We start from the raw sequence: 14513 nt of genomic DNA, 5'->3' as shown, positions 1-14513 counted from the left end.
CATTTCAGTATGGGTTGCAGTTTTTTAAGCAGAAGCTGAGAAACTTGACACAAGGATCGAAGAGTTACAGCTGCTCCTTGTCTTTAAACAAACTAAAATACATCTGATAGTTATTAATAGATGAGATAAGGTATAAATTTCCTGATCAAAAATGAGTAAATCAGATGATACAGTGACCAGTAGGTACACAAATTGAGAAAATGTACAGTGGAGAACAAAACAAAACATTTTATTAATCAATTTTGTCTAATTTTCTTGGTTTTTTAAATGTAGGCTTTTCTGCTTAACTGTTTTCCCGTTGTGATGTTACCTTTTTTTAATATTTAGTATTATTTTGAGCTTTTTTTTTTTTTTAAATCATACTTTTCCCAGACATCTTAATTAACACTTCGTCCCATCGACTGTCCCTATGTAGTAGGAACAAAAAAAGAGCATCTCAGACTTAAAAAAAAACATAAATAGAACAGAAAAGAAAAAATATCTGTGAGGACAAGAAACCAGTAAAAAAAAAAAAAGAAAAAAGATGAATACAAAGCGTCTGCAATGGTGCAGTGGTTGTGTTGTATTCATTCTACATTTATTTATGCAAATGTTTCTATATAGAGTCATCATTAAGGTTTCCTCACACTGCAACTAGAAACGATGAAAATATGATCTAGATTTTCTTTGCCATCTACTGACCTCATCTGGCTTTTAGCTGAAAGTCCACCTTCGTGTTTTTACATTAATCTTTCAAAGCAGAACAGACAAGATGTCATTTCACACAAGACGCCATAAACGCATACAGAGGAACTTTATTCAGTGTTAATACAATAAATATACAACTCAAACTACTGAACATGCGAATGAAGGTCAAACCAGAGAGCATCTTAAAATGACACCAAATAGCAAACCATCTTCAAATCATACAAAATATACAAAAAAAATCCTTCATGTTTGTCTTCAAATGATTGATTAAAATTCATCATCAGTCATTAGATAGGGTCACGGATATTCAGATTGGACTTTCAGTGTTTCTACCGTACAACATGTTAATTATGAAACAAAATCTGAAGCCACCGTCCATCTAGAACATCACACTTCACGCCTTTCTGTTTTTCACAAGTCAAAAATATCATTCTAAACCGGCACATACGCTCCAGTCCGATTCTTTCAGGAATAACCTGATTATTCTTTCTACAACTGTACAAGACATACACAAGTACAGGTCCAGACTGAGTTGGTTTGAAGTAAAACAAGGCATGTTGCAGAAAGAAAGTCAGACTCTGTCCTGCACTTTTAAGACTTAAAGGCCCAATTTGTTTCATTTACACCCATTTAAACACATACAGATAAAGGCTTTATCACTGGCTTAAATGCAACAGACATTCAGATTCTCAGAAGCTCTTTGCAGCTCCTGCAGTATGTAGAAAAACTTCAGAAAATTCTATAATCTGCAATTTTTTATGTTCTATTTAACATGAAAGTAAAGAAAATAACAGACTTGGTTGCTTTAACTGGAGTTCAGTGATGATCAACATTTTTATCCAACAAAAATTGAGAAAGCAAAAATCATATTTTACAACTGGCCCTTTATTTTGTCTTTTAAGCAATTGTTATTGAATTACATTGACTGACTTACAGTAGATGCAGGTAATAGCTAGCATTTTTATCATCTTGAACGACCTCAAATGTTTTCATGGTGGTAAAGAGCATCCTGAGTAAAGCTGAGGAAAACCTGCAGCATAGGAAAAGCTGGAGACAAATTATACTTCATGCACACATACCTACATACGCAAAGGAAAGCGGATCATTTACCGATTCTGAAATTTACTTTTGACTTCTGGAGGAAAAAGTTAATCTGCTGCATGAACAAAAAATCTGCACGAATGACCACAAAGTCATGAGGTCATTGTTAAAAATATATGCACAGACTGCAATGTGCAGAGACTCCAGAGGGGAGATTTAAAGTGCAGCTTGCTGGGATTTCACAAAGGATGCGCAGCTTAAAACAGGCAGAAGTTGCTGATCGCCCAAGCACTGCCTCAAAAACAACAGCTGTGATGGACATAGCTGGAAAAAAGGATGAAAATATTTTCGTGCTGCATCTGTTTGTTCACTGCTGCCTAAATGTGGCCAGAGACACCACCTCCAGCTGGTTCTTCTTTAAGTACAACAGACAACTAAACCCAAACTGGACTGTGGGATTCTGCATACACTGATAGAAATGCTAGAAAAATAATAGGAAATACTTTTAATCAATATTTTATTAATAGATAAATTGAGCTACTTCTCACTCCAATCTTACCTAATTACTCCACTCAAAGTGCAGCTAAGGCAAATTTTTTCATTTATTTTTTTAATCATGTATTCAAACTCTGGTCTGAAGGCAAGTTAAAATGTTAAGGATTTATACTGAAAGAAAAAAAAAAAGAGAAAAATATATGGATATTTCACCAGAATGATCTCTTGGAGGCACTAAAAGAGAAGTCAAGAGGCGCTCATGTCTGATACTTCAGATGTTTCAGATCAGCCAAACCTGTTAGCTGAGCAACACTGCCACCTACAGGACAACGCAGCCACTACAGCTTCAGATAGCACATCTTTTACTGCTGCAAGCTTCTTCCATGCAAGTTAAACTGAGTATTTTTTTTATTTTCTTTAACAGCTGGATAATGTAAAATACTCAAATGTACAGTCTTTAAAGATAAGCTGTACTTAAACATGAATGAAGTTGAAATTTTAGGAGAAACACCATTTTAAAGAAGCTAAGACTGTTTTACAGGATCAAGAGTCGCTTGGAAGCAAATGCACATGTATGAACTGGTTTTGCTTGATAATAAATAAACTTTAAAAATAAGGAACAGAGATTTAATTGAAAAGAAGCCACAAATGGCTCACAGGGAGAAATGCTTGGGCGATTGTAGAGGGAGTCGGCTCAGTTGCATTACAACCCGTTGACAGAAGACAGCTTGTCTGAAGGCAGGAAAACATTTAAAAAGGCACACAAGCATTCATGAGCCAGGCCACACACATATACAGAAACCCACACAGAGAAAGTTGAGCACGCTGGTTGATCAATACAAGTGCAGAGTCGGTGAGGGGTCCCGGAGTGCGCAACGTTGCCAGAGCCGGTTCCAAGTGGTTGCTTTCTCTCATTCAGGTAACAGATTACAGCTGACGGATCAGTCAGGTGTAGCACGCTCATTAACCACCTCAATACGGTCAGAAGGCTGCAGGACTGTCCATGTGTTCAACAAGGGATGGGGTCAGAGGAGGGGAGAGGAGAGCTGCATGGACAAAGGAAAGACTCAGACCTGCTCCTTGAAGGTTTCCTGTGCAGCTCTTGTAGCAGCGTTAGCAGCAGCCGTCTGGACGGTCTTGTTGGACATGACGCCTGTGGCAAACTCCTGCTGGGCCTTCTCGAAGCTGGCCCCGGTGGTGCGGTACATGGCGTGGACCTGAAATAAAGACAGAAACGACAGGTTAAATTAGGACGGCAGAGAATATTTCTGAAATCGTTTACAGATCTGTGGAAGTTTTACCTTTTTGAACATGATAAGGGACAAGACAGCCAGAGAAGTGAAAAGAGCTGCAATGAGGATCATAATAATGCCCACTGGGATGCTCTTATTCAGGCCAGTCAAAGCAGAGATCCACCCACTAAAAAGAAGAAGAAGAAGAAGAAAATAATCACCAACTAACAATGAACTAGTCCCTTTACATCTCATCCCACTCTGAGCTTTTTATTGTCCAAAACATACCACTGAACACTGGAAAACATACCGCTGAACACTGGGAAACATACCGCTAAACACTGGGAAACATACCGCTAAACACTGGGAAACATACCGCTAAACACTGGAAAACATACCGCTAAACACTGGGAAACATACCGCTGAACACTGGGAAACATACCACTGAACACTGGGAAACATACCACTGAACACTGGGAAACATACCACTGAACACTGGTAAACATACCACTGAACACTGGTAAACATACCACTGAACACTGGTAAACATACCACTGAACACTGGTAAACATACCACTGAACACTGGTAAACATACCACTAAACACTGGAAAACATACCACTAAACACTGGAAAACATACCACTAAACACTGGAAAACATACCACTAAACACTGGAAAACATACCACTAAACACTGGAAAACATACCGCTGAACACTGGATAATATACCGCTGAACACTGGATAATATACCGCTGAACACTGGATAATATACCGCTGAACACTGGATAATATACCGCTGAACACTGGATAATATACCGCTGAACACTGGGAAACATACCGCTGAACACTGGGAAACATACCGCTGAACACTGGAAAACATACCGCTGAACACTGGAAAACATACCGCTGAACACTGGGAAACATACCGCTGAACACTGGGAAACATACCGCTGAACACTGGGAAACATACCGCTGAACACTGGGAAACATACCGCTGAACACTGGGAAACATACCGCTGAACACTGGGAAACATACCGCTGAACACTGGGAAACATACCGCTGAACACTGGGAAACATACCGCTGAACACTGGGAAACATACCGCTGAACACTGGGAAACATACCGCTGAACACTGGGAAACATACCGCTGAACACTGGGAAACATACCGCTGAACACTGGGAAACATACCGCTGAACACTGGGAAACATACCGCTGAACACTGGGAAACATACCGCTGAACACTGGGAAACATACCGCTGAACACTGGGAAACATACCGCTGAACACTGGGAAACATACCGCTGAACACTGGGAAACATACCGCTGAACACTGGGAAACATACCGCTGAACACTGGAAAACATACCGCTGAACACTGGGAAACATACCGCTGAACACTGGAAAACATACCGCTGAACACTGGAAAACATACCGCTGAACACTGGAAAACATACCGCTGAACACTGGAAAACATACCGCTGAACACTGGAAAACATACCGCTGAACACTGGAAAACATACCGCTGAACACTGGGAAACATACCGCTGAACACTGGGAAACATACCGCTGAACACTGGGAAACATACCGCTGAACACTGGGAAACATACCGCTGAACACTGGGAAACATACCGCTGAACACTGGGAAACATACCGCTGAACACTGGGAAACATACCGCTGAACACTGGGAAACATACCGCTGAACACTGGGAAACATACCGCTGAACCCTGGGAAACATACCGCTGAACACTGGGAAACATACCGCTGAACCCTGGGAAACATACCGCTGAACACTGGGAAACATACCGCTGAACACTGGGAAACATACCGCTGAACACTGGGAAACATACCGCTGAACACTGGGAAACATACCACTGAACACTGGGAAACATACCACTGAACACTGGAAAATATATCACAGCTGAAACAGAGCTAAATTTAGTGACTCATTCACCATATTGGTACTTTAAATATTCACTGGAGCACCAAAGCTTAACTAATATACAGGAAAATATAGTACTTTAGTCCTGAGCTGCTAAAAATCTACAGTTAAACTGTAATTTAAAACAAAATTACTTGAGGCTTATTAGATTTACTCTTACAAGCGGAGCAGATTAAGGAAAGAGTAGATATTTGGCTGCTACTGGCCTAAACTTGGTGAAATATGTATTTTTCAGCACTTCATGTGTAGAAAGTAGAAGAGGATCACACAATGGAGCCGTAAAGTAATTTAAAAAAATTAAATAAAAAAAAGTAATTTATTAAATAAATTCTGTTTAAGTTGTGCCAGCATATATCAATAACTGAACACAGGACAGTTGTGGACAGATGCAGCTGCAAGTGATTAGCAGTCAGCTCTTTTCGCTGTCTTTCACCTTGCTTTGGTACAGTCACGTTTTCATTGCTCGGTTTGTGGATACATTTTAGGTCAAATCAATATCCTGAGCAGAAAAATCTGATGTAGTAATGGAAAGAGAAGCAGAGGTCAGGTGACTATGCAGAGGAATGAGCCACCACACACTCCTGTTGGACCATAGGGCATAAAAGAGTCTGTGTGTTGTTCCTAATAGCATTATGCTGCTCACTATGTCAGATAACCTGCTTGATTTCATTTCCATTGTTAAAAAATGGCAAATTATAGGATTACATACAGGAACCTCTACCACTTTATGGCTGAAATAAACCTTAAATCTGCCTTGAAATGTTTATTTTTCCTTCTTGTCTCACCTTGCGCCCCAACCACTGATTCCAATGCACTGGATAACATAGATGCCAAACTGGCAGAAGTACACAAAGAAGAAAATGAAGAATCTGAAGGAGCTGTCACTCCTGCAGAGAGGAAAGAAAAAGAAATGTAAAGCCTGGTGAGTTCAGTGTTGTGCTTCTGCATGATAACGTTGGTGTCGTTTACCTGAAGGCTCCATAAAGCGGTCTGTACCAACAGACAAAAGAACATGGTGTAAAGAGCAAAAACCAGAGGATGGACAGGCCGAAGTCCACTCCACGTCCTGGATCCACACAGAACCAGGCCAGGCAGCCCACCATGTTGGCCAGCAGAGTCCCACTGTGAACTAAAAGAAAAGTGGAGCAGTAAGTAATCTGGGAGTCTTTACTGTAAGTGGGACAACACAGCTGGACCAGGGTGCAACTGTACATGTCAAGGCTAGGTGTGTATGCTGCAGCAGCGTCATGCCGGGTCAAGCCCACCATGAAGGTGGAAGAAACACTGATGCTTAATGTTTCCACATGTAATACTGTGCAGGACTGGAAACAGAACTCACTAAATAATTCATTATTACCATTTATTCCTGGGGTGTTAATGGCCACTGCACGGTTAACGTTACTGTTGAAGAAAAGCAGCAGAGTGTGTTTGACTCCAGGGATTTTACAGCTCTGTGTGGAATATGGCATCAGGCTGACGGTGCTCAATAAAAAGCCAGCTTTCTGGATTAGAAAGAAGATTTTAATCAAACAATAATCTCTGTAGAAACTGTTTCTTTTCTCTGAAGTCTATCTGAACAACTTTCCAGCAATCATCTGACAAAGTCTCTTCAATGAGCCACATGACTGAACCACATGTGTTTGTCATGTGGCTACTGAATTCCTATTGAAGCTATTCATTCCCTGACACACACACACACACACACACACACACACACACACACACACACACACACACACACACACACACACACACACACACACACACACACACACACACACACACACACACACACACTTGTGTTTTTTCTTCTTCCTTAAACCACTATTGGAACCAAGCAGAGAGAGGAAAAACAGCTCTGGAAAGAAACAGTTCAGCAGAATTCATCAGAAAGTTCAGCATTCAAACTGAGCTGGTTTGCTTCTTTCTGATTTTTCCACTGACATAAAACAAGTAAACAATAATCTAGTTCACAAATAGGATCTTTTCATCTTCCTTCTCTCAGTTGAAGGAGTTTCATTTGAAGCAGCAGACATCCCAATGGATGCACTTCATGTTTGCTTATAAATGTGTGAACTGAAAAGAGACTCACAATGTTCAATATCTTATCTGCCAGTCGTTAAAAATAAGCAGCACAGGTTGGCTTCAGTTCTCTGCAGCTAAATCAGATTACCCATTAACAGCAGTGCAAATGATGAGTGAGAAAGTCAGATGGTTTCTCTCATTGTGGATTAGTTGTAAAGGCAGCAACAGCAGAGCAAACAGGTCAACAGAAGGCACCATCATGAGAAGTCCTACACACTTCTATTGTCTAGTTTTGGTGAGTGTGTGTGAATCGTAGCCTCAGTTTCCTGTTCTTGACCGACAGGAGTGACACTTGGTCCGGTCCATCTGCTGTGTTGTGCTATTCTGCATACTTTAGTTAGAACCAGTCATTATTGGACTTCCTGATGCCTTTCCATCGTCTCCCTTCAGTCTGCCTGTCGTCCTGACATCAACAAGACATCTTTGTCCAGACAGCAGCTGCTCACTGGATATTTTCTCTTTTTCAGACCATGTTTTCTAAACCCTAGAGACGACTGTGCACCAATAGAAGAACCCCTTTCTTCCTCATTCTGGTGCTCAGTTTGCATTTCAGCAAGTCAACTTCAACATATCTACATGACTAAATGCTAGTTCTGCTCGATTATGACAAAAATGATAATCACAATTATTTTGACTGAAATTGAGATCTCGATTATTTAACACAATTATCCAGTATTTTTAAACAACGCTGCGAGTCGTGGTCTTCTTGACTCCGTGTCGCGCATTATAACCGTCTAATGCACGGTTCCGAGTTGTTTAATCTGCTTTTACTGCTTAAACAGGAACTCTATGTACGTTTTATGCCAAACAACCTCTGTCAGGCTGCAGCGTGTTTCTCTCATTCACCTGTTAAAAGACAGCTGATCTGAACCAGCTGGTTAACACGTTGCTATGGTAACGCCCCGTAACGGAGGGATATTAGTGTTTAACTCGCCGAGCTATGTATAGGAAAATAATGCAGCCAGTTCTCACTGACAATGGTATAAACTATGTTAAGGTGAACTTCCACAACCTACTGCAGTTATTCTACATTGACCTGCAGCCGGAGCCGACTGAGACTGGCCGCCTGGGAGTGCTTTAGGACGGGAGAGGCTCCCGCTGCTCCTTCCTTACAGTAACTGCAGAACAATATGTGTCTTCAAGTCAGTCGCCAAAACACCAGAAAAGTCTCTAATAACTCCAGTAAAAGTCGCTAGATTTGTCGCTAGTCGCTTTTAACAAAAGAAGTCGCCAGATTTAGCGAGAAAGTCGCCAAGTTGGCAACAGTGTCTGTGGGAGGAGTTTACAGCACAGCGCTGCAATGCCAGAGACGCTCGATTAGAAGCTGAAGACAGCGAGAGAGGAAACTGCAAAGGGAAAAATAATCGCACCCTTTTATTTTCATATCATTGAAAACTCAGATCGTAATTGAGATTAAAATCCGATTAATCGCCCAGTCCTACTAAGTGCACTTTGCTGCCATGCGATTGGCTGATCAGATAGCACTGGATTAATCTTACCTAATAAAGTGGCCAGTGAGTTAAAAGTGTTTTCTGGTTTAAGTTGTTAAAAATAAAATAGTTCATCAAATTTATTTACTTTGAATGATGAAGTTCACAATTATAAGACATATAAAAGGCACTAATCTGAGGAATTTCATAACACTGGACGTGTCTTTTTCATGGATGAATCAGCATCCAAGTCGCTGGGAAGCCACTTCCTTTAAGTTATACAACACAATGAACGGTTACTCACGCATCCAGAGGTAGTACATGATTTTGACTGTCTTCTGAAACTCTACAGGAATGTCCACGGTGATGTCGTGGTAGAAACACGGACCGACCGGCAAGTTCTCCGGAAGGGGGGGCCAATTGTTTTTCCTGCCTGAAACAATCAAAGTGAGTTATTGAAACACTGAATTGTATCGAGTATTACTTCAGTAAAGTGTTTACAATGCTACTTTATGACCTCTTAATAGCATGTTTTACATAACAGAACAAAGATGTTGCATCTCTCTTCAGTGGACACCAACTCATGCACAGGGAAGAACATAAAAAATGTGTCAGTGCTTGCAGATGCATTCTGACTTCCTGCTTGGTTTCTTGTGTGCATCATCATGGTGTTACAAGGAAGTTTCACATCATCATGAAGTGGACTTAAATGTTTAGAGACTGCCATTTCCTTAAATGGCTTAATGTAGAAACCCGAAGCTAGAAAACATCAGTAAAATAGAGAAACTTTGCAGAAAAACCAAGAGAATCCACTAAATTGCTCTCTCTGGAAGTACAAATTGTTATTTTTCTATTTATTTGTATAAATATTAAACATATAGGGGAACCTCTTACTATTGCTCAGATAGTTTGCATAGCAGTTCTTCATTATTTCCTAAGAAAAGAGATCATCTCACACTTACAGCTGAATATTTAAACCTAAATGTCTGTGCTGACATGAGACTTGGTATCACCAGGAGTCAAACAGACAACAAATTAAGATCAAAATGTGTTTGTTATGATTCATAGAGATAAAATGCTAGGAAGACATACAGAGTCTGTCTGTACAAGCATCACAGCTTTGTTTCTGCTTTCTGGTGGCTCATTCTCACCTCCTGAGGCACTGAGCGTCTGCATCTCTCTCTCCCGTCGATCCAGCTCTGCAGCCTTCTTTTCCAGCTCCTCCTGCCTCCTCAGCAGCTCATTAGCGGCCCGCGAGGGTTCCTGCACACAAACAGCAGACTTCACCACATATAAAACACCCAAACTCTGCTTCTGTGGACTATTTTATTTCAGCTCACAAAGGTTTTTTTGTTTAAAGCTTTCAAACAGATAAACTGTCAAGTGTTTTGTTCAATTTTTATGTTTCCTAAAGTCTGTTTACAAGCAAGACATGCAATAATTACATTCCTTCACCAGCAGTGAATGATTTCTGATTCTGTATCAATCTTGGCATGAAAGACAAATCACAGACAGTAAAAGGCCCAAAGCTAACAGATTCAGCATGAAACCAGATCTCTTGTCAACACTCTCTAAAGTCTCTGCTGGTGATGCTGCAGTAAACCATCACACACCAACAGCCTGCTGGACAGATCTATTCATTTTGAGTGTTTTAAACGACAATGGGCACAACCACTCCCCAGATAGAAAGGTCAGTAAACAAACTCTAGATATAATCTGTACTGTCTAAAAATTCTGCACTATTTGCATAACTTGTGCTATTACTACAGGCAAAAATGTTACGACATACAAAGAAAGTTAAAGAACAATTAATGCTGTTCAAAGAGGAAAAATAGCCATTTGTGACTGGAAGCTACAGCTGTACGCAGTAATACCTGTCCCTGAGGCTGTGAGTAGGCTGGAGGCTCCTCTGTGGGTTTCATGATGGCAGGTTGTGTGCCGCCTGCTGGGCCTGTAGTTCTGGGAGCCATCCCTGCAGGTGTCTACAGAGGAAACGTGAAAGTAAATGCATTTTTAGCCTGAAGTCATCCTCACTACTGCCATCAAGAGTCTCATACCACTGAAACCATGTTAAAACAGCAACAAAACGAGGAGTTTTTGTTGCTCAAAAATGGTAAAAATTGGGTGAAATATGGTGACAATGATGAATAATAGATCAAAATGTGACGCAGAAATAAAGCACAATTAAATCTAATCCATAATGAGTATATTTATGATGAAAGCGAAATATGAGCATTATTGACCTTCGATTGATCTGTATATACTACTGAAAATAATGAGGAAATATATATGAACAGTTTCTGCCAAAGTATGTTAGAATTGTATGCAGCTGTATTAACAAGCAGGAAATAACATTTATCCTGATAAAAGCATAAACTATACTAAATTTGATAAAAATATATGGAACAAAATGTTTTAAAAATATGTGAAGGTCTTTATTAAGAGAAAAGCTAAAGTAAAAGCACATGAACAAGGTTTCACCTTATTTTATTATTATTATAATATTCAGTATTTATTCTGTTGTTTTAACTGAGGAAAAAAAACATACCTGAGATTTCTAACCTTTAATCTTTAAATGTTTGTTTTAAACTACTGATAGTTTATGATTGTCAAACATTTACTCTCCCAACGTGTCCCTACTGTCTTGTGACCCACCGATGTACCGTTTCCTGTTTTTAAAAGCCCCCAATACAAGTTTCACTGACTGCTGGGAGTCCTGTGCAGAAAGCTTTGGGAATATGGGGTACCAGGCTCTCTGATCAGCGGCATTTGGTCCCTGTGTCAGAGCTTAGTCGACATTCCAGGCAGTAAGTCACTTTTCATTTCCAGTGAGAGCTGGACTCCAACCAGGATGCCCTTTGTCACCAATACTGTTCATAACTTTTATGGACAGAATTTTGAGGAGCAGCTGGAGAGTTGAGAGGATCCTGTTTGGTGGACTCAGGTTTGGGTCTCTGGTTTTTTGCAGATGATTTCGTCCCATTTGTTTCATGGGACCGTGATCTTCAGCCCTCTCTGGAACGGTTTGCAGCAGAGTGTGAAGTGACTTAAACGAGGATGAGCACATCCAGATCTGAGGCTGTGGTCTTAATGTGGAAAAGGGTGGAATGTTGTCTCTGGGATGGGAACGAGGTCCTGCCCCAAGTGGAAGAGTTCCAAGTTTCACAGGATCTGGTTTATGAGAGCGGAAAGAACGGAGATCCACAGGCAGATCAGTGTGTGTGAACTCTGCGTCGGCCGTCGTGATGAAGAAGGAGCAGAGCCAAAAGGAGGCTGATCTACATTCTTAACCTCACCTATGGTCACAAGCTGCAGTGTCGGGAAACGGGAAAACAAGTTGCTAGAATGAATTTCATCTGGAGAGTATCTGAGCTCTATCGTAGAGATGAGATGGACAACTTGGTCATCCAGAAGTGAAGCCGAATGATACGGCTTGGGCATCTGGTTAGGATGCTTCCTGGACACCTTCCTCATGAAATGTCCCAGGCATAGCCAACAAGGAGGCCCTGGGGAAGACCAAGGACACGCTGGAGGGACTATGCCTCTTAACTGACCTGGTAACGCTTCAGTGTCCTCTAGATGAATGGAGACGTGGTCGGGGAAAAGGAAGTTTAGGCATTAGTTGCTGCCCCCGCACCCCGATAAGGGTTAGAAGATGGATGGATAGACAGACAAGTCAGGCTGGGTCTTGTGTAAAAACATCCTTATATGCAATGAGAGTTTTGCATTTATGATACAAAAAACTGCATTCACACAAGCTTGATAAGTCTGTTAACAGTGATTATTAATTCATGCTTTAAAAAAAAGAGAAAAATATTGAATTTGTGATGAGTTCCTTGTGACTTCTGAATAAAACCTATCAAATTTGTATGTGTGGACTCTGATAGGAGAATCTAAATCTTGCATTCAACAACACAGCTTTTAGGTGATGATACATCTGACCATTGTAAACTTTGAATGTTAAAAAGAAAAGTATGGATAGTTTGAAGGTCCAGGAATTCCCTAAGATGCTTCCATGCAGCTCATGTATGAGCTCAGCTCACGACCACATGATAAAGTGAAGCGATACTCACTGGTTTGGCATCTGTGAAAGGATTGTAGTCCTCTAACCCTGCAGGTGTGGTTTGTCTAATTTGTGCCACTGATGGATCCTGGAAAGCAGAAGAAAAAAAATTGGATTGGAAATTTTTAAACCGGCAACACAGTGAAGAAAAAAGCTGTACTTGCTGTAAATACAAACATTAGGATCAACACCAGCCTTGATACACTTTAAATTTATTTTTTAACCCAAGGACAGCAGCGCAAAGCAGAAACTCTGAAGTAAAATGCCACATGTTAACATAAAACAACCCTCCATTATTCCGCCAGTGGAAGGCTAAACAGCTCTCTTTATATAAATGCAACAGCCTACAATTCAATACTGGCAAAGATGGGATGATTCCAGTAATTTTCACAAGACAGCAGCTATAAATAACCAAACCCAGGAGTTTCAGAAAGGGAAGCGTACGCTTTCGGCAGCTCAAGGAAAAAAAATTAAAATAAAAAGAAACACTGTGCTTTTCTCATTTGCTGCAACCTCTTTTCCTTTTAACCACAAACAACACACACAGTTTAGCAAATAACCATCCCCACTATACAAACTGGAAAGTAAAACAGCAGCGAAACAATTCAAGATCACACCTACATTAAGTTTGTTTGTGCTACATTTTAAGGATGACACCGGAGCACAAATACGGCTCATATTCAACTACAGCTACCACAAACTGTAAAGAAGTAACCTTGAACACATTCAGCCTCCATTTGCAAGAAAAACTCCTTTCCCTTGTAGGATTCTATGAAACCACATTGTCATAGATTATCTTACAAAAATAAACTTACCATCATCAGTCTTCAGACACACACGTAAGTTTCATTCAAGATTAACATCCAATGTGTGTATTCCTGAATTGCTATCCTTTTCTACCCTCAGTGCCGTCGTCGACTCTTAAAATGTCTAGGAGCATCTCTTCTGCTGGCACACACACATGTACACACACACACACACACAAACAACATGTCACCAGACCGGGGTCATAAATCTTTCAGCGTATGTTACGTTAAAATTTAATTCTGCCCTAGTGCACAGCTCAACCTGCACATGCAAATTTGCCCTACTCGTTGGACGAATCAAAAGATCACCATTCAAGCTCCACCTGTTGCAGTGTTGAATGAAATTTGTTCTGATGCTTATAAAAAAAAAACAGTAAATAGTGTTTTTATTGCAGAAGCAGGTGCATAAAACTCAGTGACAAAATTTCCAACTCTTAAAAATAAGTTTGAGTGCAGATTCATTGTAGTCTCTGCAACATTTTATATATAATTATACTCCTGAGACTTGCAATGTAATGTTTCCAGCCTTATATGTTTCTTTTTATTAGTTAACTTCAGCCAAATTTTTTTGTAATCAACCCACATTCTAAGAAATAGGACAAAACCAGTCAGAGCGATCTGATGCATCACTGAGAAAGATGATTTTTTAGCAGGAAAGGAGCCAGCGGGGGATCCTTGTACCACATTTTGCCATGACAGCACCATATGATTTCATAAAGTATTGACAATAGC

At 40.4% G+C, this 14513-nt stretch overlaps 1 protein-coding gene across 1 annotated transcript in view; it reads right to left on the bottom strand.

Annotated features, from left to right (window-relative positions):
- Positions 1-809: 809 nt before the first annotated feature.
- Positions 810-14513, bottom strand: part of LOC306768727 (secretory carrier-associated membrane protein 1-like) — a 15336-nt gene continuing 1632 nt past the window's right edge. The window contains exons 2-9 of the mRNA XM_079257146.1: positions 12986-13063; positions 10787-10894; positions 10064-10175; positions 9217-9345; positions 6367-6526; positions 6183-6284; positions 3525-3642; positions 810-3440 (exon numbers count right to left, since the gene is read on the bottom strand). Of these exons, the coding sequence (XP_079113272.1) occupies positions 3291-3440; positions 3525-3642; positions 6183-6284; positions 6367-6526; positions 9217-9345; positions 10064-10175; positions 10787-10894; positions 12986-13063 (957 nt within the window). The 3' untranslated portion in view covers positions 810-3290. The remainder of the gene's footprint in view (positions 3441-3524; positions 3643-6182; positions 6285-6366; positions 6527-9216; positions 9346-10063; positions 10176-10786; positions 10895-12985; positions 13064-14513) is intronic.

Source organism: Telmatherina bonti (genome assembly GCF_933228915.1).
Source record: "Telmatherina bonti genome assembly, chromosome: 17".
Classification (NCBI taxonomy): Eukaryota; Metazoa; Chordata; class Actinopteri; order Atheriniformes; family Telmatherinidae; genus Telmatherina; species Telmatherina bonti.
Note: the sequence above shows the minus strand (reverse complement) of the source record. Positions and strands in the feature narration are given on the sequence as shown.